Source organism: Mytilus californianus, unplaced genomic scaffold, assembly GCF_021869535.1.
Source record: "Mytilus californianus isolate M0D057914Y unplaced genomic scaffold, xbMytCali1.0.p SCAF_12, whole genome shotgun sequence".
NCBI lineage: Eukaryota > Metazoa > Mollusca > Bivalvia > Mytilida > Mytilidae > Mytilus > Mytilus californianus.
Window position 1 is genome coordinate 11,215,379 of NW_026262604.1, and position 25,074 is coordinate 11,240,452.

Sequence of the window (25,074 nt, forward strand, 5' to 3'; positions counted from 1 at the left end):
AGATTATTTGTATTCATTTACCAGATCACCTTTTGGCTATATTTAATTTAGCTTTTGTCATAACTTGACATCTGTTGTACTGTTTTTTTCTGATGTCCTCTGTAGAGTCATGTGGCTTCAATATCTTGTGTGGTTACTAACTATTATAGACATAAGAAGATGTGGTATGATTTCCAATGAGACAAATATCCATCAGAGTCCAATTGACGTGGAGGTCACTAAACGGACTTCAACAATAAGCACACACCACACCGTATAGACCGCAATAAAAGACCCGGACACAATACACCCTTCAATAATCAATTCAAACGAGAAAAACCAACCGCCTCAATTTGTAACGACAAACACATGTGACAGATGAACCAACAACAAGCAACGTATTGCTTATTTCAACATGAAAGAATGTTGTTTCAATGTTAAGTTTCAACCTATATTCAATCAAAAATCAACGTTGATACAATGTTGAAAATATAACGTTGTTTCAACGTCAGATATTCAACGTTGTGTCAACTTTCAAAACCAACTCTTATTTCAACGTCTTTTCAACGTTACAGATCAACGTTGATTCAACGTTGTTTTAACGTTGAAATGCCTGCTGGGTACATTATTCTACGTGTTGTATAATTTGCCGTTTCAGAATATAATGCATTCTTGGTATTATTTTCAAAAGTGTACACCAAAGCGTCGTGATTGGTTAAAAACGTCATAAACAATTGAAATTCAACCAATGACGTGACGTTATATTCACTTTGGGGTACGAACAATAAAACTACCCATAGTCCTTTAGATTTTGAAACGGCCAATTGTATGGATTTGATAACAAAGTCAGAGATCAATATTTTAATAAGATTGGGTTCTGACTCATCCATTAGCGCATACATTTTATTCGAAAAGTCAGACGTTTATTTTCTGTTTGTAAGTATCTGAACACTTAATTAGCTTCATCATGTCCATTTATCGCATGTTTAGGATGTTTCAGTACGTTCTCATATGCAGCCATAAGTCTTTCCTATGACGAATTTTGTTTTCACATACATCACATCTGTATGCGTTCTCATATGTCGCTGTAAGGTATCAATCCGACTAAATCATTTACCACACACATCGCACATATACGGTTTTTCACCAGTATGTGTTCCCGTGTGGTTCTTTAATTCACTAGTTTGACGAAATTTTCTACCGCATACACCGCACTTAAAATTATGTTTTTCACCAGTGTGTATTTTCATATGCATACGTAGTTTTGATCGTTGACTAAACCGTTTACTACATACATCACAGTTAAAAGGTTTATCACCCGTGTGTATTCTCGTTTGTACTTTCAAATGGCATTTTTGACTAAAAGATTTACCACATATTTTGCATGTATAGGGGTTTTCGCCAGTATGCGTTCCCATGTGTATTATATCTTGTCGTTGGCGAAATTCTTCATCACATACATTACATTTTTTAGGTGTTTCAAACGTATGTGTTCTCATATGTCCCTTTAAGGTATCACGACGACTAAATCCTTTACTACATACATCACATATGTATGGTTTGACACCAGTATGAGTTCTCATGTGTTTCTGTAAGACACTATTTTGACAAAACCTTCTATCACATACATGACATTTAAAAGGTTTATCTCCAGTGTGTATACGCATGTGTGACTTTAAGTGCTGCTAATAACTAAAACCTTTACCACATACATCACCGTTATAAGGTTTATCACCAGTGTGTGTTCTCATGTGTGGCCGTAAGTGACCTCTTTGAGCAAAACCTTTACCACATACATCACAGGTATAAGGTTTATAACCAGTGTGATTTATTATGTGTGTCTGTAATTGACTAGGCTGTTTAAAATCTTTACCACAAACGTCACAGTTAAAAGGTTTATCATCATTGTGTATACGCATGTGTGACTTTAATTGACTAGATCGTTTAAACTCTTTACCACAAACGTCACAGTTAAAAGGTTTTTCATCATTGTGTATACGCATGTGTGACTTTAAGTGCTGTTTAAGACTAAAACTTTTAGTACATACATCACAGTTAACACGTTTATCATCAGACTGAGCTCGTTTTAGAGTGTGCAACTGTAAGATAAGTGATTTATTAAATCCTTTTTTACATATGTCACATTTCAACGTTTTATCGCCAGATTGAATTGTTATATGTTCCTCGGACTTACCTTCCCTTTTCCATCCTTTACCACACATTTGACAAGTATTCACGCACTTTTCTGCTGTTGTCAATCCTTTACTATGCATTTGACAAGTAGTGTCGGATTTTTCATCCCTTTTCAATCCGTTATCACACACTTGACAAGTTTTCTCGGACTTTTTATCCCTTTTCCAACCATTACCATATAATTGACAAGTATTTTCGGACTTTTCTTCCTTTTTCAATCCTTTACTACACATTTGACCAGTAAAATTGTTTCCCCCAGCATTGAATCTCGTGTCTTCCTTTATAAAGTGACTTGGGTTATGACTAAGGGATACATTTATGGAACCCGGTGTATTTTTGTTGTCAGTCATTTCTTTTGTTTTGTACTTTCTTGTCCGCTTTTTTTTCCTTTTTTTGTGGCCTTGAATCTTAAAAAAAGAAAAATAATCATTAAAACAGTTGATTCCATTCTGAATTTCTAAACATTCAAGGTTATTTAGTAAACATAAATACGTTTTTAGAAAAAATGGGTTTACTCTATTCAAGGATTATCCCCCTGATATTGTATTGTTTAATAATGTCCCCCATGAAATAATGAAAATATAAATAAAATGATATAAAAATAAGTAAAAGATGCAATTAACAAAAATATTGTTTTCATTTTTATATCAAACATTAGGCTATCAGAACTGGCTGACAGATACTTACCTCTAATTTTGTACCATCAAACGTATCCATTTACAGCAAGATACATGTTTGATAGTAGAAAAAGCGACAAGTGTGTGTGGTCAATGCTTCATTAAAAATAACACACATTTTAATAATACTTTAATAAAGCCCTATGAGTAGAACCTATAGTCATGAAAGTCACTGTATGTGAATGGTAGTTCGGCATTTCTTGTGCCACTAGGATCCCATCGTTTAAGAACAGTTTCTGCGTTCACTTGACCGACATTGTCCGTACGATGGACGTGAAGCATGGCTAAACAATATAATCTGTCCTCAGCCATTGTTGACCTGCACCATGTCTTTAAACGTCGAAGGGCAGAAAAAGATCTCTCACATGAGCAAGAACCGACCAGCAATGTCAATAGTATAGCTTCTCCTGGGAAACCAAAATCTCTGACGGTTGAACTTGTTCAAGAGACTTTTTCGCGGGAAATAAATAATTTCAGAAGCAAATGCCGGTTTACTGGCGATGGTAATCAGGCAGCTAGAGAGTTCGATACCTAACGTAGTTGAAATAAAAGTATAGAAGCTGCACTTTAACATGAATTACTATTCGAAGTATGCATTGCTTAATTCTTGATATGAATGTGCAAGGATGTTTTCTACCCCTGTATGCCTATATTTCTCCATTTTCTTATTCTTATTAATTTTGTCAGAAAATCAGAGTCTGCCTCATCGGTAGTTACGGCCCAGGAAGGGTCTCACTGTGGGTGTGTTTTGTCTCAATCATTGACAATTATACCATAATCTGTTATTGATGTAAAAGTGGCAACATCAACACCATTTTTGCTCTGGATTTCAAGAACTATGATAAATTCGTAGTCGCTGAAGGGTTTTCCTTTTTTTTGCAACACTGTAAGCAGTGTTGAAGAGAACCTTATGTCTATTTAACTGATCAGGCTTACATTGCGGCTTTAGAATACATTATCCAAGTTTAGTGTCTGACAATAAATCTTTAGACTTAAGATGTGGGTCACTTTCATGGATCGACTGCTTTAAACAAGATAAATGCTGGGGTATCACTTCGTGTATTTTTATTAGGTCTATTTTAAGATTTTGTGTTCCACTTACTAGTGAACTTTCTTTTTCAGAATGGGTTGGGAACTTCTGGCAGTATATTAATGACATTAGACCAATTGATTCATCAAAATATAGCCACGGTCGATCGATTTTCCAGTGGAGCTTAAATTTCCGTTCCCGTTTTCACAATCGTATGTTTGGTCATTAGTGAGATCTTCATTTGATTTCTTTTGTTTCGTTCCCAAGGAAGACGTTGAAGCCCACCGTTCATCCTCTTCAGGCTTTCTCTTCGAAGACGTGACACCAATACAAAAAAGACTCATTGTGTTCGAAAATGTCGAAAAAGTGACCTATCGCGATTATTTATAACCTTGTGTTTCCAAGAAATACAAGGTTAGAAATAACTTTTATCACTGGTCGGCAAGATCAGGGATGAAACATCTTATTATCTCAATTTCAATAATAATATGGCTTTGAAATGACGATACTGATGGTGAAAAAGGTCGGCAAAGTTAATTTTTATTTTCTTTCAAATCGAAGGTCCATCGGGCGTAGCTGGTAACCAAAACGAAAGTCCGATTGCAACAGTGGAAGGTCATAGACCTCGGACCACCGCTAATTTGAACCCCTGCCGTTTTTGGGCCACTCTCTTCCAACCGGCTGCATAATGGATCATGGCTAGAGCTTTGAAAGCTTCCTTATGTTTCAGTAGTTTTATGAGTTTAAAGATGTCTGGATGTGGATACTGGACATGTTACTCCAGCTTGCTGTGCCATCCCTCTTAGATGATTTGTAGTCCTCGGTCCCTGTGTTGTATCATGGTTCCAAAGGTGACTGTTCTATTCGACTCAGTAAGTTGTTACATAGTCTGAAAAGGGCGTGAAGTTGGTGTTGGTATAAATATGATCTATGTCGGTATTCCTATGGGAACCAATTGTGTCCCACTTCTTGTCGATTTGTTCCTTTATTCTTATGAGACTGACTTCATACAGAAACTTCTTAGGAAAAAAAAAAAGAAAAGAAGTTAGCAATATCCTTTAACTTTACTTTCTGCTTTATAGATGATGTTCTCTCACTAAATAATTCAAAATTTGGTGACTACGTTGAACGCATCTATCCCATCGAACTAGAGATAAAGGATATAACAGATACAGTTAAGTCTGCCTCATATCTTGTCTTGCATCTAGAAATTGACAATGAGGGTCGGTTGAAAACAAAATTTTACGACACAAGATATGATTTGAGTTTCCAAATTGTGATTCCAGCAGCGCCTGTATATGTGGTACATATCTCCCAATTGATACGATATTCCCGGGCTTGTATTTCTTATCATGATTTCCTTGATAGAGGGTTACTGCTCACAAGGAAGCTATTAAACAAAGAGTTTCTAATGCTAAAGTTGAAATCATTCCTTCGTAAATTTTACGGACGCCATCACGAGTGGTTGACCGTTATGGAATATCCATTTCACCGATGATAACGGATATGTTCCTTATGTCGTAAATACAATCCCGTTCCCTTTTCACGAATGTGACCTACCGAATAAGGCTATTTACATAGTTTGAAATAACATGAGCAACAAGACGGGTGCCACATGTGGAGCAGGATCTGCTTACCCTTTAGGAGCATCTGAGATCAACCCCAGTCTTTATGGGGTTAGTGTTGCTTGTCTTTAGTTTTCTTTGTTGTGTCTTTTGTAATATTATTTGTGTATTTGTCTTATTCTTTTTTAGCCATGGCGTTGTCAGTTTATTTAGGATCTGATAGTTTGAATGTCCCTCTGATATCTTTCGCCCCTCGTTTACACATGCATTCTAATAAATTTGGAGGGGACATTTTTTTCTGTTACTATCAAAGGAATTTGTAAGATATTTTCAATTTCATTTTAAAAAGAAATTTGTTTTATATCATCTTATGAGAACCACTGAAAATGAGTGAAGAAGTTGCAATGGTTAACATTCTACAAACTGAAGACTGGAATAAATCTGAACTTTAAACCAGAGAAATTTGGCACTAAAGAGAATTTGCTGAATGAATAAAGGCAACAGTAGTATACCGCTTTTCGAAATTCATAAATCGATTGAGAAAAAAAACAAATCCGGGTTACAAACTAAAACTGAGGGAAACACATCAAATGTAAGAGGAGAACAACGACACAACAGAAACTCGACACTAAAATGCAATACACACAGAAACGAACTATAATATAACATTGGACATTTTCCTGACTTGGTACAGGACATTTTAAGAAAAAAATGGTGGGTTGAACCTGGTTTTGTGGCTAGCAAAACCTCCCGCTTTTATGACAACGTTAAATATAACATTAAAATGACAAGATTACATGACAGGACTACAATACAAATAAATGGGAGAACATACAAGACAGAGACACACACAAATAATAGCTTTCAAAAGGTACCAGACTTATAATTTAATTTGAAATTCGTAAAGCGGGTAAGAAAAAAGATAACTAATGTGTGCCTTGACTTAGGTGCTATTGGTTGGTTTTTCACTTGCAGTCGCAGTCGTTGCCTTGCATCTGAAAGGTAGATATATTACAAATAACTTAAAGTATTGTGGCTGACTATTGGACCTCTTTTTTTCGGTATTGATTATTCACATATTAAGTACAGCAACGTTTTCAATATCAAAAAAAAAAAAAAAGTAAAATAAACAAAAAAATGAACTCCGAGGAAAATTCAAAACGGAAAGTCCCTAATCAAATGGCAAAATCAAAAGCTCAAACACATCAAACGAATGAAAAACAACTTTCATATTCCTGACTTAGAACAGGCATTTTCTTATGTATTTTAATGTCACATATTGATAGTCATTAAACATAAACAAACTGTTTAATATTTACACATGAAATGATATATATCTAACCAAAAAAATCTGATTTATCTAAGTTATCATGTTTTTGATTCTTCGATCATTTTAAGTTTAAACACCTCCACATTACTCATTCAAACATTTAAATCTATAAATATGTAAACTAGTGTCGATTTCTGAATATAATGATATTTGATAACTATGGTAGTAAGAGTAAAATTTGCGTCGTTAACACGGCCATATTCAATGTCTTCTAATGAACGCTTAGGGATCAAACTGAAGAAATCAATATTATTTTGGTAGAAATTATGGTAAATGACAAACATGATTAATTCTATGTGCATGATGTGTATGTTGTAGAAGTTGTATGCGATTTTTTCCTTTTCTAAAAAAGTAAAAATCTTAATAAAAAAAAAAGGTGATTTAAGACAATGTAAGATGTTTCTGAAATGGAAGAAACATGATCTTAAACAGGCTTTGAATCTGATTACTTCTCTTTTAAACACTGCTGTATACAATATAGGCTATATAATGTAGTCATCGGTGTTTGGAACATTGTTTAGATATTCAAATTGACATTTTTGACATGAGCTGATTCTGTTAACATTCTTCCCTTGTCTCTACAGCCGAATGGAATGTTCCGGGCACAGACAGTTTCACAAACATGTCAGACATAACGAAACGACCACGCAAAGGCTCAGCATTGACCTCTTTATCAACTGGAATAAACAGAATTTTTATCAGAAAATTTAACAGAAAAATTATGAACTGTTAAACACTGTGTTCAATATGCTACAAGTACATGTATAGAACAGTATCAAAATCTAAATAGATTTAACAATTAATATTCAAACTGAGTAATAACTATATTATTGCACGTGTTGTATAACTGTATGAATTTGAGGATAATGAAATTAAAGATCTATTTCATAATTAGTTTGGATTCTGACTAAACTTTTAGCGCATATATTTCTTTTTTTTCAACAGATTTATTCTTTATTCTTTTGATTGCCTGTTACAATTGTACTTCACTGTCTAATAATCTGTGAAGTATTCCTGCGAAATATATCTGAGTTGCCAGGAACATATACTCAGAATATAATAAACAATATTACATAAACTATGACAAAAATATATTTATTATTCTGTTAAATCAATTTCTTCTAATTTATGAAACATACATTTTAAGAAATCATTTTGCTTTCATTCCTAACCCTTCTTAATTCCTTTATAAACAATGCATATACATGTAAGCAGTTTAATTACTGCTCTGAAACATAATATGACTTGAAAATTCAAAAACTTAAACTGTCAAAAATAGTTGTAGATATCTTTTGTTTGTATTTGTTTATTTCCCCATCTCATTTTATCCTTTCTTATATTTATTGTACTCTTTTATAGAGTTTTCTTTAATCAGAAATTATTGCCATTCCTTCGGGATGGAGAATTTTAATTTTTTCAAACTCAGTAATCAAATTTTACTTATTGCTTAATATTTCTAAAATAAAAACCTCTGATAACTTTCCCTCACGATCCAATATGTCGTTAATATATAACAATCCACTAGCTTCCCAGTTTTGAAAGAACAAACTTTTGATGCAATGTTTTTTTAAAATGTATCTATTCCCCTGTTTTCTGATAATTGAAAAAATGATCTTTAAATTTTGTTAAAATCCCCCTGTTTTACCCAACTAGAAATTACTTGCAAATAAAAGTCTTTTATTTTTTCAATTTTGTTAGTGATTTAACATTATCTAAATTCATGTTAAAGACAAGATAATTTTTTCCCAGATTTTTTAAATCTTTGGAAGGAATAATCTTTCAGTTCGACAGAGAGATTGAATTTAATTTGGAAACCCATGAGGCTTTTAGTGCTGTAAAATTGCTATCAAAATCAATTATTTATAACTCCCCTTTTTGATATTTGCCGATAAGAGTTTTGTTTTCTTACTTTGTCAATTTTACTTTCGCAAATATATTTAAAACAACAGCTTCCAATCTCCTTAATGAATTTGTCTGGAACAATACACACGAAGAAACCAAACATGTACATTTTGTTTTTATCAAACATTAAAAAATTCACTATATTTCCAATTAAAGTTAGCTTTCTTGTTTTTCATGGCTTAAATAAGGATTTCATTTATCTATTTTAGGTTCCCAATTGAACGTTTCACATTCGAAAAGTCAGACGTTTATTAATTTGTATATAAGAATCAGAAACTTAGATCAGTAACTGAACACTAAACACCATCATGTCCCAAAACGCATGTTTAGGATATTTCAGTTCGGTCTCATATGCATCCATAAGGCTTTTTAACATACATCACATCTATAAGGTTGTTAATCTGTATGTGTTCTCGTATGTCCCTGTAAGGTATCAATTTGACTAAACCGTTTACTGCATACATCAAGTTAAAAGGTTTATCGCCCATGTGTATTATCGTGTGTACCTTTGAATGAAATTTTGACTTAAAGATTTACTACATAGTTTACATGTATAGGGTTTTTCGCCAGTATGCATTCCAAGTGTGTTAGTAAATCTTGTCGTTGGCAAAATACTTCACCACATACATTTATTAATGTTTTTCAAACGTATGTGTTTTCATATGTCTCTTTAAGGTATCACTTCGACTAAATCCTTTACTACATACGTCACATTTAAAAGGTTTGTCTCCAGTGTGTATACGCATGTGTGACTGTAAGTGATGGTGATAACCAAAACCTTTACCACACACGTCACAGTTAAAAGGTTTATTATCAGTATGCATTATCACATGTGTATGTAATTCACTAAATCGTTTAAAAGCTTTACTACAAACACCACAGGTAAAATGTTTCTCATCATTGTGTATACGCATGTGTGACTTTAATTGACAAGATCGTTTGAACGCTTTCCCACAAACGTCACAATTAAAAGGTTTATCATCATTGTGTATACGCATGTGTGACTTTAAGTGTTGTTTAAGACTAAAACCTTTACCACATACATCACAGTTAAAAGGTTCATCACCAGTGTGTATTCTCATATGCATCCGTAAGTGATATCGTTGATTAAAATCTTTACCACATACCTCACATTTATAAGGTTTATTAGCAGTATGCCGAATTATATGTGCTTGTAATTCACTAGGTTGATCTTCGGACTTTTCTTCCCTTTTCCATCCTTTACCACACACTTGACAACTTTTCTCGGACTCGTCATGTCTTTTCCATTCTTTATCACACAATTGACACCTATTCTCTGTCTTTTCCTCCCTTTCCAATCTTTTACCACACAGCTGACAAGTGCAATTGTTACCCCCATTATTGCATCTCATGTTTCCCTTTAACAAATGATCTGGATTATGACCAAGGGACACATTCATTGAACCCGCTGTATTTTTGTTGTCAGTCATTTTCCTGGTTTTGCCCTTCTTGTCCGCTTTTTTGTTGTCTGGCATTGAATGGTAACAAAAGAAAAAAAAAACATAAAACAGTCAATTCAATTTTGAATATCTAAACATATAAGGTTATTTAGTAAACGTCAATAAGTTTTTAGAAAAGGTGGGTTCATACCATTCAAGGATGAACCCTCTGATATACAGTTGTTGTCTTTTTTTGTGTCTATTCGTGATCATTAAATTTTGTTTTTTCTCTGTCTTTGCGCCTTATGTCATTAAGAGATGTAAAAAAAAAAAGATGTACATCATTGAGGCAGTTACAAATCGTCACAACTCGGCCGATTCCGTACCTTCATCTAGATAGAAGAAGAATAGCGGATTCACCCGAGGATTAACGATTGAAATCAGGGTTTGTCTGATTGGACGTAACAAATGAAAGTCGGCATTGGATAATTAACCGCCAGTGTACAGCCCGATTGGGCAAGTGAAATTAAAAACTGTATATCGACAAATTCACATATTATTTGTTTTCTTTCTGTTTAACTATAGACATTATAAAAAGTATTCCAAAGTCTGAGTTGTTGACGCATCCTTTAATAATCCAAACAGATAAGACTTAGCTATTATGAGATTTCTATCCATGAAAAGATATTATTAGTATTATTATTATCATTATCATTATCCTTATAATGGTTATCATTATTATCATTATCATTATTATTATTACTATTACTATTACTACTATTACTATTACTATTATTATTATTATTATTATTATTTTATTATTTTTTTTACTATTATTATCATTATCATTATTATTATTACTATTATTATTATTATTATTATTTTATTATTTTTTTTACTATCATTATCATTATTATTATTATTATTATTATTATTATTATTATTATTATTATTATTATTATTATTATTGTGTAACCATTTTGATTACTCTTTTATAGAAAATAAATTCAACCTTAATTGTCTCTACATCATTCTTTATTTAACATTTTTCACCTTTTCAGATTTTTTTTTATATAACAATGTTTAATTTAATTGAAAACAAATTATATATGTTATACTTGCGTCCCATATTTCCCCCGAAACATCGTTAAATTTAAGTAGATAAATACATTGTTATGCGTTATGCTGTATTTCAGATTGAACTAAATTCTTATCATCTGACACTAATTAGATTTATGGTCGGGCTTAGATGTGAAAATGTGCAGCACAATCATTATAATTGAAAAGTAAACTAGTGTTGTAATTTTATGAAAAGATCTGAAAACGGTAAAACGTACAAACCAAATATGTATTTATATTTCGGAAGCATTGTTTGTAGTTTTGATTTTGTTAAGTAAAAATTTAAAACCCTGCCATTATTTGTGTAATACAATACACATGAACATATATATAAATCGTACACTCACTTATTCAAATTTTCAAGTAGAGTAATCTAATAGCAAAGGTTAAAACACGAAGGGAGATAATTACAATAATTTACTTATGGAGTGCCAGTTTAAAATTATATGTCGTTAAACCTGTGATAAAAAGGAAAACAGACGGGCATTTAGCGGTATCGGTTTGGATTCCATTTATGTCCTTCTGGGTTCCCGTTCGTTGTCTAGGCATTTATGCTGGTAGCCGGGGTGACCTTTTCCTTTATTTTGTATATATAATGTATTTATATTTTGCATTTTGTTTTATATTTTTGAGGACGATCGAATCAGCTGATTGGGCGAGTTTATTGCATTGTATTTGTTGTTTTTGGGGAATGATAACATTCTGGAAGTAAGACACGTCACGGCTAGGAAACTGGGTAAGCAAATGCTCACATTAAATCTGTTCCGATTCATAGTGTTAAATTTTATCTCTACACCAAAATCCGTTGTGGTGCTCCTACTTAAGGAGTAAGATACAGAACATACATACATACATACATACATTGGCACTGCGTTCTGTGTTTCTTTTAAATTATGTTATATTTTCAATAGACTATTTTGTATCAAGTATTCTATGTTATTTCTGAAAGTTGAAAGTGAATTAAAGTGAACACTAAACATTTGCTGATGCATTTTTTAAGGTACTGACTACGGTTACCTTGAAATATAACATTAATAAAATAGATATTGTTACATTGGAGACTAATTGCCGGAATGCAAGGTTGGGTAAGGAACCGACTAATTACAAATGTAACAATTATATTTATGTCTACGGTTTCATTGCGTTATTGTTACCCCAGGTAGCACAAAACATTTTCAAAACATTTTTATAAGGTTGTATAAATGTCGTCTCAAAACGTTGTCGAAAAAATATTTTCGTGATGTTATGTAGATATTTTTTCTTGTATTTTAAAAACATTTATTTAAAACATTTTTTGAAAATGTTTTTACAATGATGTAAGAATATTCATGAAAATGTTTTCAGTGACATTTTTTAAGATATTTTGTTTGAATGTTTTATAAATGTTCAGAAGATATGTACGTTCCAGCTCTGAAAAACATTTTAAAAGCATATGAGTAAAACATTCTTAACAATATTGCTGCGATGTTTTTAAAACATTTTCTAAAAATGTTTCATGAAATGTTTTGATAACATACCTTTAAGATATTTTAACAACATTTCTTCATAATATTTGATGAAAACATTTTAAAAACGTTACGCATTTAATATTGAGAAAATGAATTGATAAAACATTTTGTTACTAATATTTTAACAACATTTTAAAATAATATTATGAATACATTTACCGAAAAACATTTAAAAAACGTTACGCATTTAATATTGAGAAAATGAATTTATAAAACATTTTGTTGCTAATATTTTAACAACATTTAAAAAAAATATTATGAATACATTTCCCTAAAAACATTAAATAGAAAATGTTTAAACAATATTTTGCAAACATTAATTTAGGTTATGGAAGAAAAACTTTATTTCATCAAATGACAGTGATTGAAGCGGTACTTCCCATATATATACTTTTACAGTGCACGTATTGCTATTTTCCGGATTTTCTGTTCCAGTACCGACAACAAAAGTTTACACATTTAAAATCTAACTGTTCCCGATGACCAACGAACATGATCCGAAGCAATTTTGGAAACCAGTAACCGGAAGTTTTATTTACCATGCTGTAAACAAAGACAAAGGAAACGTACAAAATAAAGAATAACCTTATCATGCGTTAAAACTGGTAAGATATGACACTAGTTCACATTTATAAAACATTGTTATGCTTCTGGAAATATCTTGGTTAATTTGATTAATATATTCCAAGAATTAATACGAGTGTAAGCAAGCACAATGCAAAAAGGGGGTGATGATTTAGTGTACCTAGATGTTATGATGTTTATGTCCAGTGAACATTACGAATTATAGAAAAGGGGTTAAACTTAAGGGTTATTTATATGATTTTAAAATTCATAAATGTAATCACTTGTAACCAGTGAGCATGTCTGAAAAGTTCTGTGTTACAAGTCAGCTTTTTGAAGCTTTGTTGGCTTTGACAGACTGAGCTATTTAAGCAGTACTCGCTGGCTACGTATCTACTAGTCAAGGGAATCTCAAACACGCAATGGTTAGCTATAAACACACAATATATAATGCATACCAGTCGACTGGCATATATTTCCGCCCCAAAATATCTATGATACGCGCCCCTGTGCTATAATATATAATTGTTTATGTAACTTGTACATTTGTGTTTAGCCCTACAGCCCAGCCCAAGGCCAGATAATTATTTATGTGCCGGTACCAAGACAGAAGTTTGATTTAGTAGTTGTTGGTTCATTTCTGACATATTTGTTTTATAAATTATGCCATTAGTTTCATTGTTTGAATTGTCTTTAATTATACGCCCGTTTACGGGACGTATTATGGTGTACCGTTGTCCGTATGTCTGTCGTCAACATGTCGGACATTAACTCATAAATGCTTTAACCAATTTGAATAAAACTTTTTAAATTTTAGATTTTACGTTTCCGAGTTCTGGAGTTTTATTCATTAAAAATAGCGTGGATTTTCTAGTTTTCGGACAATAACTCAAAAACGCTTTCAGCAGTTCTCTTTAAACTTTGGTGAATAGTTTATATCTACATGTATTGACTTAAGCTCCCTTTCAATTTTCATGAATTTCTGATTTGACATTGGGAAATGATTGAACTTTTTTCTTCGAAAAATACAATGTGACTTTGTCTTACCTGTATTTTATTTATTTTGTTTATTTTAACTTTTGTAGGATCAATTAGCATGATTAGACGTACCAAAATTTAGGATAGATTTTCAGAAATGCAGATTAAAATTGAGAATGGAAATGGGGATTATATAGAAGAATATAAGCTTAGAAATGATTCAAACCATCCTGGAGGAGCAAATTTTATGAAGGTATTTATTCTTTAAAATCCTCAATCTATAGTACATGTATTTGCGCTAAAATATACAATAACCATTAAGAAACTTGTTTTTTTTTTGTAAGACCAAGAAAATGTTACAGGCCCTACACAGCTGGCTACTCTAAGTTGAGAAAATTGTAGTGTACAGTATACATGTCTTATTTTATAAACTGGTGAAATCTACCGTTACACTTTTGTAATAATAATACACCCCAAACTCTACAGATGTATAAAGTAGCTACAATTGTTGCTTCTGAATCCATTAACACTGATTAGATGACACTTTTCAATATATTTTTGTGAAAACACTGGATTAAATTGAAGTAAAATAGTTTATTGTGTAATTCAATGAAATTAGCTGAATTTCCACTCGTTTAATCACTAAACAGAAGGACTAATTTGTTTACACTTTATTTTACAGAAGCCAGCAGATGTCAAAAGAAATAAAAAGAATGGAACAAAAGAAACTTTGAAAAAGAACAGTGATACGAAAATTTTGAATACATGTTTTGCATTTATAATTGTAATTATATCTTGTATAGTGTTGACTAAGGCAGCAAAGAAAACAGTAAAAAAACTTCAGAAAAAAAATGTCCGATGCTACATGTGATCAAACATGAGATCAAGAAATACTTCTAAAAAAAATGCACAAAGATTAAAATCAGAAAAAAACCATGACAAATTATTACGTGTTCAAGGTATTACGAAAAATAGGGTTATGTCAATGATACATAAATCCGACAAAAGTAAACAAAATATATGTAGATTCAACTGTAATCAACAAACAATTGTAAAAGGAGATGTGGGGTAAAGATCAGTATGACAGCAGTTGTTTTTCAGATGCAGATCCAGGATTATGAAAAGAGGGGCCACAGGCTCTAAACTAGACAAAGTTTGAGTGAAATAGTAGGAATTAGATTAACCATAATTGTAGCTCCATAAGGGGACCCAGAACCCCCCCCCTCCTCCCCCACCCCCAGATCAAACATGATTAAAATGTTTTTTGAATATTTTATAAAACATTTGAATGATGATGTAAGAAAACATTTTTCTAATGATATTCATATAACATTTAAATGATGTTTTTTGAGAATATGAACATTATTAAAACATTTTGTAAAATGTTTTTTGAACATTTTCACAACATTTTATCCTGCAAAAACATTTTTTTTATGTTTTAAAAATGTTTCAAGGATATTTTATAAACATGCATATTCAAAACATTTACAAAACATTTTACAAACATTGTCAACAAAATTCAGAAACGTTTTAATGATGTTTTAAAAATATCCTGGACATGTTATGGAAAATGTGTTGAAAATAATTTTAGCGCCATACATTTTAACGTGATTTTGATATTTTCTACGATATTTTCACAACATTTTTTAAAATGTTTTTAAAACATAAACACAATGTTTTTGTGTTAACTGGGACATTGATGCACTTCAATGTACGCTAGATTTAATAAACTTAAACCTTCTATATAGTGATTTTGTTTTGTTTAATTCTTCGATATGTACAAGATAATAATAGTATGTACTAGGTAATAATAGTACGTACTAGATAAAAATAGTACGTTATAGATAATAACAGTGACAATGATATTATTATCATAATAATGATATTAATCAGCAAATAGTGTTTAAATATAGTTTTGAGTATTAATTGTTTTAATATTCCTCAAAAAACTTCAGTGAAATTATATTAAAAGACTGCATAACACAACCTCATATGTTTCCAACAAAAATATTGGACGAAAATATAAACATCGCAAGAGTAAAGAAAATATTTTTCACCTGAAGCATGGCAGATATTGAATATTTCATTAACTTCAAAAAGGTATAGCGCAGAATGTATGCAATACAGACGTGCACATTGCTGCATAACTCGTTTGTGATGGCTGCTTATTAAAAAGTGGTTTCAGCAAAAATACGCCGGACTGAAACATGCTCCTTAAACAACATACTGGATTTGTAGAAACTGCCATTGTCATGAAATAAATATTTAAAAATGTGTATACAATATTGTAAAATTCAAATAAAGTTTGTGTTTTCAAGTTTTATCTAAATACATATAACAAGTCCCAATGTACATTGAATTGCGTTAATGTAACAATAACGCAACGTAACAGTAGACATTAATATTATTGTTACATTCGTAATTAATCGGTTCCTTACCCAACCTGGCATTCAGGTAATTAGTCTCTAATGTAACAATATTTTTTTTTATTATTGTTACATTTAAAAAAAAAAAACCACCAGCAAATTTCCCGAGTCCCCTTTAATTCACTTTCAAATATATCATAGACTATTTAACAGCAAGAGTCGGTTAAAACAAATTTTTACGACACAAGAGATGACTTCAGCTTGATTCCCAATCGTGAACTTTCCATTTCTATGTAGCAACATTCCAGCAGCGCGTACATATACGGAGTATATATCTCCCAATTGATACGAAAATCTAGGGCTTGTATTTTCTATCATGATTTCCTTGATAGAGGGTTGATACTCACAAGGAAGCTATTAAACTAAGAGTTTTTTTGGTGAAGTTGAAATCATCACTTCGACAATGTTACGGACGTTATTATGAGTTAGTTGATCGTTATGGAATATCCAATTCACAGATGATATCGGATATGTTTCTTATGTCGTAACTACAATACCATTCCCGTTTCACGAATGTCACCTCCCGAATTAGACTATTTACCGGGTTTATGATAACATGAGCAACACGACGGGTGCCACACGTGGAGCAGGACCTGCTGAACCTTCCGTATCACCTGTGATCACCCCACGTTTTTTATGGGGTCAGTGTTTCTAAGTCTTTCGTTTTTTCTATGTTGTGTATTGTGTACTATTATTTGTCTATTTGTCTTTTTCTCTTTTAGCCATGGTGTTTTCAGTTTATTTTGGATCTAAGAGTTTGAATGTCCCTCTGGTATCTTTCGCCCCTCTTCTACACATACATTCTTATACATTTGAAGGTAATATTATTTTCTGTTATCATGAAAGGATTTTGTATGTAAGACTTTCAATTTCACTTAATAAAAAAAGTTGTTTCATATCATTTAGGGAAAATTTACCACTGAAAATATGTGAAAAAGTTACAATGATCACATTCTACAAAACGAAGCTTGGCTTGGAATGGATCGGAACTCCAAACCAGAGAAAGTATTGGAACTGAAAAGGAGGATGATAAATTTGCTGTAATTCGTAAAGCGAGTAAGAAATAAAGATAAAGTAATGTATGCCTTGACTGTAGTAATCCTAGTTGGCTTTTAACTTACAGTCACAGTCGTAGCCATGCATCTGAAAAGTAGATATACTACAAATAACTTGAGGTATTGGTTGACTATTTGGCCTGTTATTTTTGGTATTGATTATTCATATATTAAGTACAGCAACTTTTCCCATGTCAGTACAAAAAAAAAGTTAAATTATAAAATACTAAACTTCGAGGAAAATTCACAAAGGAAAGTCCCTAATCACATGGCAAAATTAAAAGCTCAAACACATCAACCGAATGGATTGCAGCTGTCATATTCCAGACTTGGTACACGCATTGTCTTATGTACTTAAATGTCACATACAATAGTCAATACATAAACAAAATGTTTAACATTTACGCATAAAATGATATATATCCAACCATATACATCTGATTTATCTATGTTATCATGAGCAGATGAGTATGAAATTTCAATCATTTTAAGTTTAAACATTTTCACATTACTCATTTAACGATTTAAATCCATAAATATGTACACTAGTGCCAATTTCTGAATATTTTGACATTTGATAACTATTATTATAGTAGTAAAATTTGCGGTGTTAACACGGCCATATTTTATTTCTTCCGAAGAGATCTACTGAAATTAATCTTAAGAAATCCGGATTTTTTTGGGAGAAGCTATGGTACATACATGATATATGATTGTGTAAATTGTAGAAGTTGTATGGGGCTCACAGCAAAAAATAAAACAAAAGCTTTTCAAGACTTCGTTATTATTTAGAGCAAGTTAAATAAACAGTAAATAAACGGGCATATGATTTTTTTCTTGGCTTTCTAGTCCTGAATAAAATGCTCCGCAGGGCGCAGCTTGATACGACCGCAGAGGTCGAACCCTGAACAGTTGGGGGAAGTATGGACACAACATTCAAGCTTGATACAGCTTTGGATTTGGATTGTGATTAAATATTTGACACAGCATAGGTTTCTAACACAGATTGAATGTGGTCTAAGAACTTAAAAATTTTAAATTGGACATTCACCTATTATGGTCCAATATCCAAAATCTAAATACATGGTTAGATTCAGCATATCAAAGAACCCCAAGAATTCAATTTTTGATGAAATCAAACAAAGTTTAATTTCGGACCCTTTTGACCTCAATGTGGACAAAGTTGATAACGGGGCCCAAAAATCAAAAATCTAAATACATGGTTAGATTCAGCATATCAAAGAACCCCATATATTCAATTTTTTGTTGAAATCAAACAAAGTTTAATTTTGGACCCCGATTTGGACCAACTTGAAAACTGGGCCCATAATCAAAAATCTAAATACATGTTTAGATTCAGCATATCAAAGAACCCTAAGAATTCAATTTTTGTTAAAATCAAACTAAGTTTAATTTTGGACCCTTTGGACCTTAATGTAGACCAATTTGAAAACGGAACCAAAAATTAAGAATCTAAATACACGGTTAGATTCGGCATATCAAAGAACCCCAATAATTCAATTTTTGATGAAATCAAGCAAAGTTTAATTTTGGACCCTTTTGACCTCAATGTGGACAAAGTTGATAACGGGGCCCAAAAATCAAAAATCTAAATACATGGTTAGATTCAGCATATCAAAGAACCACATATATTCAATTTTTGTTGAAATCAAACAAAGTTTAATTTTGGACCCCGATTTGGACCAACTTGAAAACTGGGCCCATAATCAAAAATCTAAATACATGTTTAGATTCAGCATATCAAAGAACCCTAAGAATTCAATTTTTGTTAAAATCAAACTAAGTTTAATTTTGGACCCTTTGGACCTTAATGTAGACCAATTTGAAAACGGAACCAAAATTTAAGAATCTAAATACACAGTTAGATTCGGCATATCAAAGAACCCCAATAATTCAATTTTTGATGAAATCAAACAAAGTTTAATTTTTGACCCTTTGGACCTCAATGTGGACCAATTTAAAAACGGGGCCCAAAATCCAAAAACTAAATACACGGTTATATTCAGCATATTAAAGAACCCCATGAAATCAAGAATAAAACCCCATTGAAATTGGTCAAGAAATAAGCAATTTATAGGAAGTATCTTCTTTTGCACAATCCTGTGCTATTAAATATTTCTTGCTATTGCGCAATACTGTACAATTGACAATTTCTTGCTATTGTGCAATATTGTGCTATTGGATATTTCTTGCTATTGCGCAATACTGTGCAATTGAAGATTTCTTGCTATTGCGCAATACTGTGCAATTGAAGATTTCTTGCTATTGTGCAATACTGTGCAATTGAAAATTTCTTGCTATTGCACAATACTTATTATATAATAATTTACACATCCTGTTTGGTGTGTATCTCCTACCATATCATTATTATTTGATTTTAAATATAAATCAGAAATAACCAACTTAAAATGGAAAATTTTAAAAGAAACAAAAAAGGAAAAAAAGAAAAAAAAAAGGAAAAAAAAATAAATCCCCCCCCAAAATTTTTTGAACCCCCATTATGATTCATCACCCCCAAACTCAATCCCAGCCTTCCCTTTGTGGTATGGTACCTTGCAGTACAATTTCAGAGAGATCCATACACTTGAACACAAGTTATTGTCTGGAAACTAGAAAAAAATGTGTTTTTTGGCCCCTTTTTGGCCCCAAATTCCTAAACGTTTAGGGCAATTACCCCCAAACTCAAACCCAGCTTTCCCTTTGTGATATGGAACCATGTAGTACAATTTCAGAAAGATCCATACACTTACACACAAGTTATTGTCATGAAACTAGAAAAATGCTTGTTTTTTGCCCCTTTTTTGGCCCCTAATTCCTAAAATTTTGAGGCAATTACCCCCAAAATCAATCCCAGCATTCCTTTAGTGATATGGAACCTTGTGGTACAATGTCAGAGAGATCCATACACTAACACACAAGTTATGTCTGGAAGTTACAAAAATGCTTATTTTTGGCCCCTTTTTGGCCCCTAATTCCTTTACTGTTATTACCATAACCCTCAAAATCAATCCCAACCTTCCTTTTGTGGTATTGAACCTTGTGGTAAAATTTCATAAAGATCCATTCCCTTAAACTAAAGTTAGAGTGCGAAAACCAATGTGTCTTCTGACGACGCCGGACGACGCCGGACGACGACGACGACGACGACGACGACGACGACGACGACGCCGGACGACGACGACGCCAACGTCATACCAATATACGACCACAAAAATTTTTTTGCGGTCGTATAAAAACTAAACAGTACATCTAAACACAGAAAACGTGATTTAAGACAATGCAAGATGTTTCTGAAATGGAAGAAACATGATCTTAAACAGGCTTTGTATCTGATTTCGTCCCTTTTGGACACTGCTGCATACAGTATATGTTTTGTAATATACATGATGTAGTCATGGGTGTTTGGATCATTGTTTTGATATTCAAATTGATGTTTCATGAGCTGATCATGTTGACATTCTTCCCTTGTCTCTACAGCCGAATGGGTAATGTTCCGGGCACAGAAAGTTTTACAAACATGTCAGACATAACGAAACGACCAGGCAACGGCCCAGCATTTGCCTCTTAAAAACATGTCAGAAATAACAAAACGACAACGCAAATGCCCAGCTTTAGCCTCTTTATCAAGTACTAGTGGAATCAACAGAATCTTATCAAATAATATAACAGAATAATGATGAGCTGTTAAGCTACTGTGTTCAATATGCCACAAGTTTGAAGTACATGTATACAAAAGTATCAAAATTCAAATAGGTTGTACAATATTTAAACTGAGTAATAACTATATTATTGTACGTGTTGAATATTTGTATGAATTTGAGGCAAATAAATGCAAAATCCTAAAATTGTCAAAAATAGTAATAAATATCATTTGTTTGTATTTGTTTATTTCCCCTTATTAATATTGATTTCACTATCTTATAGAGTTTTTTTTTAATTAGAACTTATTGGGATGGAGTATTTTAATGTCTTAAACTCTGCAATCAAATTTGACTTATTGCTTAATATTTCTAAAATACAAACATCTGATAACGTTTCCTCACTATCCAGTATGTCGTTCATATACCAATCCACTTGCTACCCAGTTTTTGAAAGAATAAACTGTCGTTGCAAATGTTTATAAAATGTATCTATTTCCACAGTTTTCTGATAATTGAAAAAAAAGATCTTTAATCTTTTTTAAACCTCCCCCTGTTTTCACCCAAATCTTGTATTTTTTTCAAATTCTGTAAATGATTTAACATTATCTAAATTTATGTTAAAGACAAAATAATTTTGCCCAGATTTTTGAAATATTTGGAAGGAATAATCTGCCAGTTCGGCAGAGAGATTGAAGTTAATTTGGAAACCTATGAAGCTTTCAGTGTTGTAAAATAGCTACTAAAATAAAAATACAACAGCTTCCAATCTCCTAAATGACTTTGTCTGGAACAATACATGATACTGGTGAATTAAGTACAAATTATGATTATTATACATGCTGTAATGATTAATAAAATACTTTGAGAAATAATAAATGTTTAAAAAGTATTAAGAAGAATGAATGCATATTAAATGAAGGAAAAAATATCTACAAGTTGCATCAGAAAAGCCAATTTATAAATTATTTAAATGTAATTCAAAGTAATTGAAAAGAAAAATGCAATGTATTTCAAAGTAATTGAAAAGAAAAATGCAATTCAATTCATTACTTTCAATTACATTTAATTAAAATATGCTCAATTACACATTACATTGAATAACTTTCAAAAAATGTAATTAATTACAGCTAATTACAATTACATTTTTAATTTCCCCAGGTCTAACACGGAGTAGCCAAAAATATAAATTTTGGTAGTATCAAAGATTTGATCATCAATATATTTCCAATTATAGTTTGCTTTCTTGTGTTCCATGGCTTCATTTTTAATTTTAGTTTCTTGTGTATAATTTGGAGTTTAGTATGACGTCCATTATCACTGAACTAGTATACATATTTGTTTAGGGGCCAGCTGAAGGACGCCTCCGGGTGCGGGAGTTTCTCGCTGCATTGAAGACCCATTGGTGGCCTTCGGCTGTTGTCTGCTCTATGGTCGGGTTGTTGTCTCTTTGACACATTCCCCATTTCCATTTTCAATTTTATTTAGTAAGGATTTCATGTATCTATTTTTGTTTCCAAGTTTAACTTGTCACATTCGATTAGGCAGACGTTTATTATCTGTATATTAGTATCTGAAACTTGTATATGATACTAAACACTTAACGCTATCATGTCCAAGAAACGTATGTTTAGGATTTGTCAGTGCGTTCTCATATGCATCCGTAAGTCTTGCCTATGACGAAATTTGATTTCACATACATCACATCTATGAGGTTAATCACCTGCATGCGTTCTCATATGCCCCTTTAAGGTATCAATCCGACTAAATCCTTTACCACACACATCGCACATATACGGTTTTTCACCAGTATGTGTTCTCGTGTGATTCTTTAACTCACTAGTTTGACGAAATCTTCTACCGCATACACTACACTTAAATTATGTTTTTCACCAGTGTGAAGTTTCAAATGGAAACGTAGTTTTGATCGTTGGCTAAACCGTTTACTGCATACATCACAGTTAAAAGGTTTTTCACCCGTGTGTTTTCTTGTGTGTATCTTTAAATGGCATTTGTGACTGAAAGATTTACCACATATTTTGCATGTATAGAGTTTTTCGTCAGTATGCGTTCCCATGTGTATTAGTAAATCTTGTTGTTGGCGAAATACTTCATTACATACATATTTTAATGTTATTCAAACGTATGTGTTCACATATGTCTCTTTAAGGCATCACGTCGACTAAATCCTTTACTACATACATCACATATATATGGTTTGACACCAGAATGAGTTCTAATGTGTTTCTGTAAGACAATATTTTGACAAAAACTTTTATCACATACGTCACATTTAAAAGGTTTATCTCCAGTGTGTATACGCATGTGTGAATTTAAGTGCTGCTTAGAAATAAAACCTTTACTACATACATCACACGTATAAGGTTTATTACCAGTGTGATTTATCATGTGTGTCTGTAATTGACTAGGTCGTCTAAAATCTTTTCCACAAACGTCACAGTTAAAAGGTTTATCATCATTGTGTATACGCATGTGTGACTTTAAGAGCTGTTTAAGACTAAAACCTTTACCGCATACATCACAGTTAAAAGGTTTATCACCAGTGTGTATTCTTATATGTCTCTGTAAGTTCTGTCGTTGATTAAAATCTTTACCACATACATCACAGTTAAAAGGTTGATCACCAGTGTGTATTCTCATATGTCTCCGTCAGTCCTGTCGTTGATTAAAAGGTTTACCACATACCCCGCAATCATAAGGATTATTATCAGTGTGATTAATCATGTGTGTCTGTAATTGACTGGATCGTATAAACCCTTTACCACAAACACCACAGGTAAAAATTTTATCATAATTGTGTATACGCATGTGTGACTTTAGTTGACTAGATCGTTTAAACGCTTTCCCACAAACGTCACAATTAAAAGGTTTATCATCAATGTGTATTCTCATATGCATTCGTAAGGGATATCGTTGATTAAAATGTTTACCACATACCTCACATTTATAAGGTTTATTAGCAGTATGCCGAATTATATGTGTCTGTAATTCACTAGGTTGATCTTCGGACGTTTCTTCACTTTTCCATCCTTTAACACACACTTGACAAATACTCTCGGACTTGTCATGTCTTTTCCATTCTTTACCACACAATTGACACTTATTCTCTGTCTTTCCTTTCCTTTCCAATCTTTTACAACACAGTTGACAAGTGCAATTGTTACCCCCATTATTGCATCTCGTTTCTTCCTTTATAAAGTGATCTGGATTATGACTAAGGGACACATCCATTGAACCTGCTGTATTTTTGTTGTCAGTCATTTTCTGTCTTTTGCCCCTTCTTGTCCGCTTTTTTTTTTGTCTGGCCTTGAGTCTTAACAAAAGAAAAATAAGCATAAATCAGTTAATTCAATTTTGAATATCTAAATATCTAAGGTTAATATTTAGTAAACATCAATAAGTTTTTAGAAAAGATTGGTTCATACCATTCAAGGATTATCCCTCTTATATACACTTGTTGTCTTTTTTTGCGTCATTAAATTTGTTTTTTTCTCTATCTTCGCGCCTTATGTCATTAGGAGATTTTTAAAAAGATGTACATCATCGAGGCAGTTACAAATCGTCATAACTCGGCCGATTCCGTACCATCATCAAGATAGAAAAAGAGTAGCGAAATCACCCGAGGATTGCCGATTGAAATAAGGAGATGTCTGATTGGACGAGACAAA

At 32.3% G+C, this 25,074-nt stretch overlaps 1 protein-coding gene and 1 long non-coding RNA gene across 2 annotated transcripts; one reads left to right on the forward strand and one right to left on the reverse strand.

Annotated features, from left to right (window-relative positions):
* Positions 1 to 7,848: 7,848 nt before the first annotated feature.
* Positions 7,849 to 24,337, reverse strand: LOC127722278 (zinc finger protein 234-like). The gene is made up of 2 exons (XM_052229169.1): positions 23,539 to 24,337; positions 7,849 to 10,165 (listed from the first exon to the last, which is right to left on the reverse strand). The coding sequence occupies exons 1-2, from the start codon at positions 24,044 to 24,046 to the stop codon at positions 9,309 to 9,311; spliced, it is 1,365 nt and encodes a 454-aa protein (XP_052085129.1). The 5' UTR covers positions 24,047 to 24,337; the 3' UTR covers positions 7,849 to 9,308.
* Positions 13,099 to 15,476, forward strand: LOC127721362 (uncharacterized). The gene is made up of 3 exons (XR_007991176.1): positions 13,099 to 13,308; positions 14,353 to 14,498; positions 14,928 to 15,476. It is a non-coding gene; the product is annotated as an uncharacterized LOC127721362 (long non-coding RNA).
* Positions 24,338 to 25,074: the final 737 nt, after the last annotated feature.

Bases quoted from the DNA above. Each gene is read 5' to 3' on its own strand.
- LOC127722278 (XM_052229169.1), bottom strand. From the start codon at position 24,046: ATGAGAATACACACTGGTGATCAACCTTTTAACTGTGATGTATGTGGT. The intron at 10,166-23,538 runs GAACACATACGT...ATTCAATGCCAG, and splicing joins TGCCTTAAAGAGACATATGT to ACAACAAAAAAGCGGACAAG.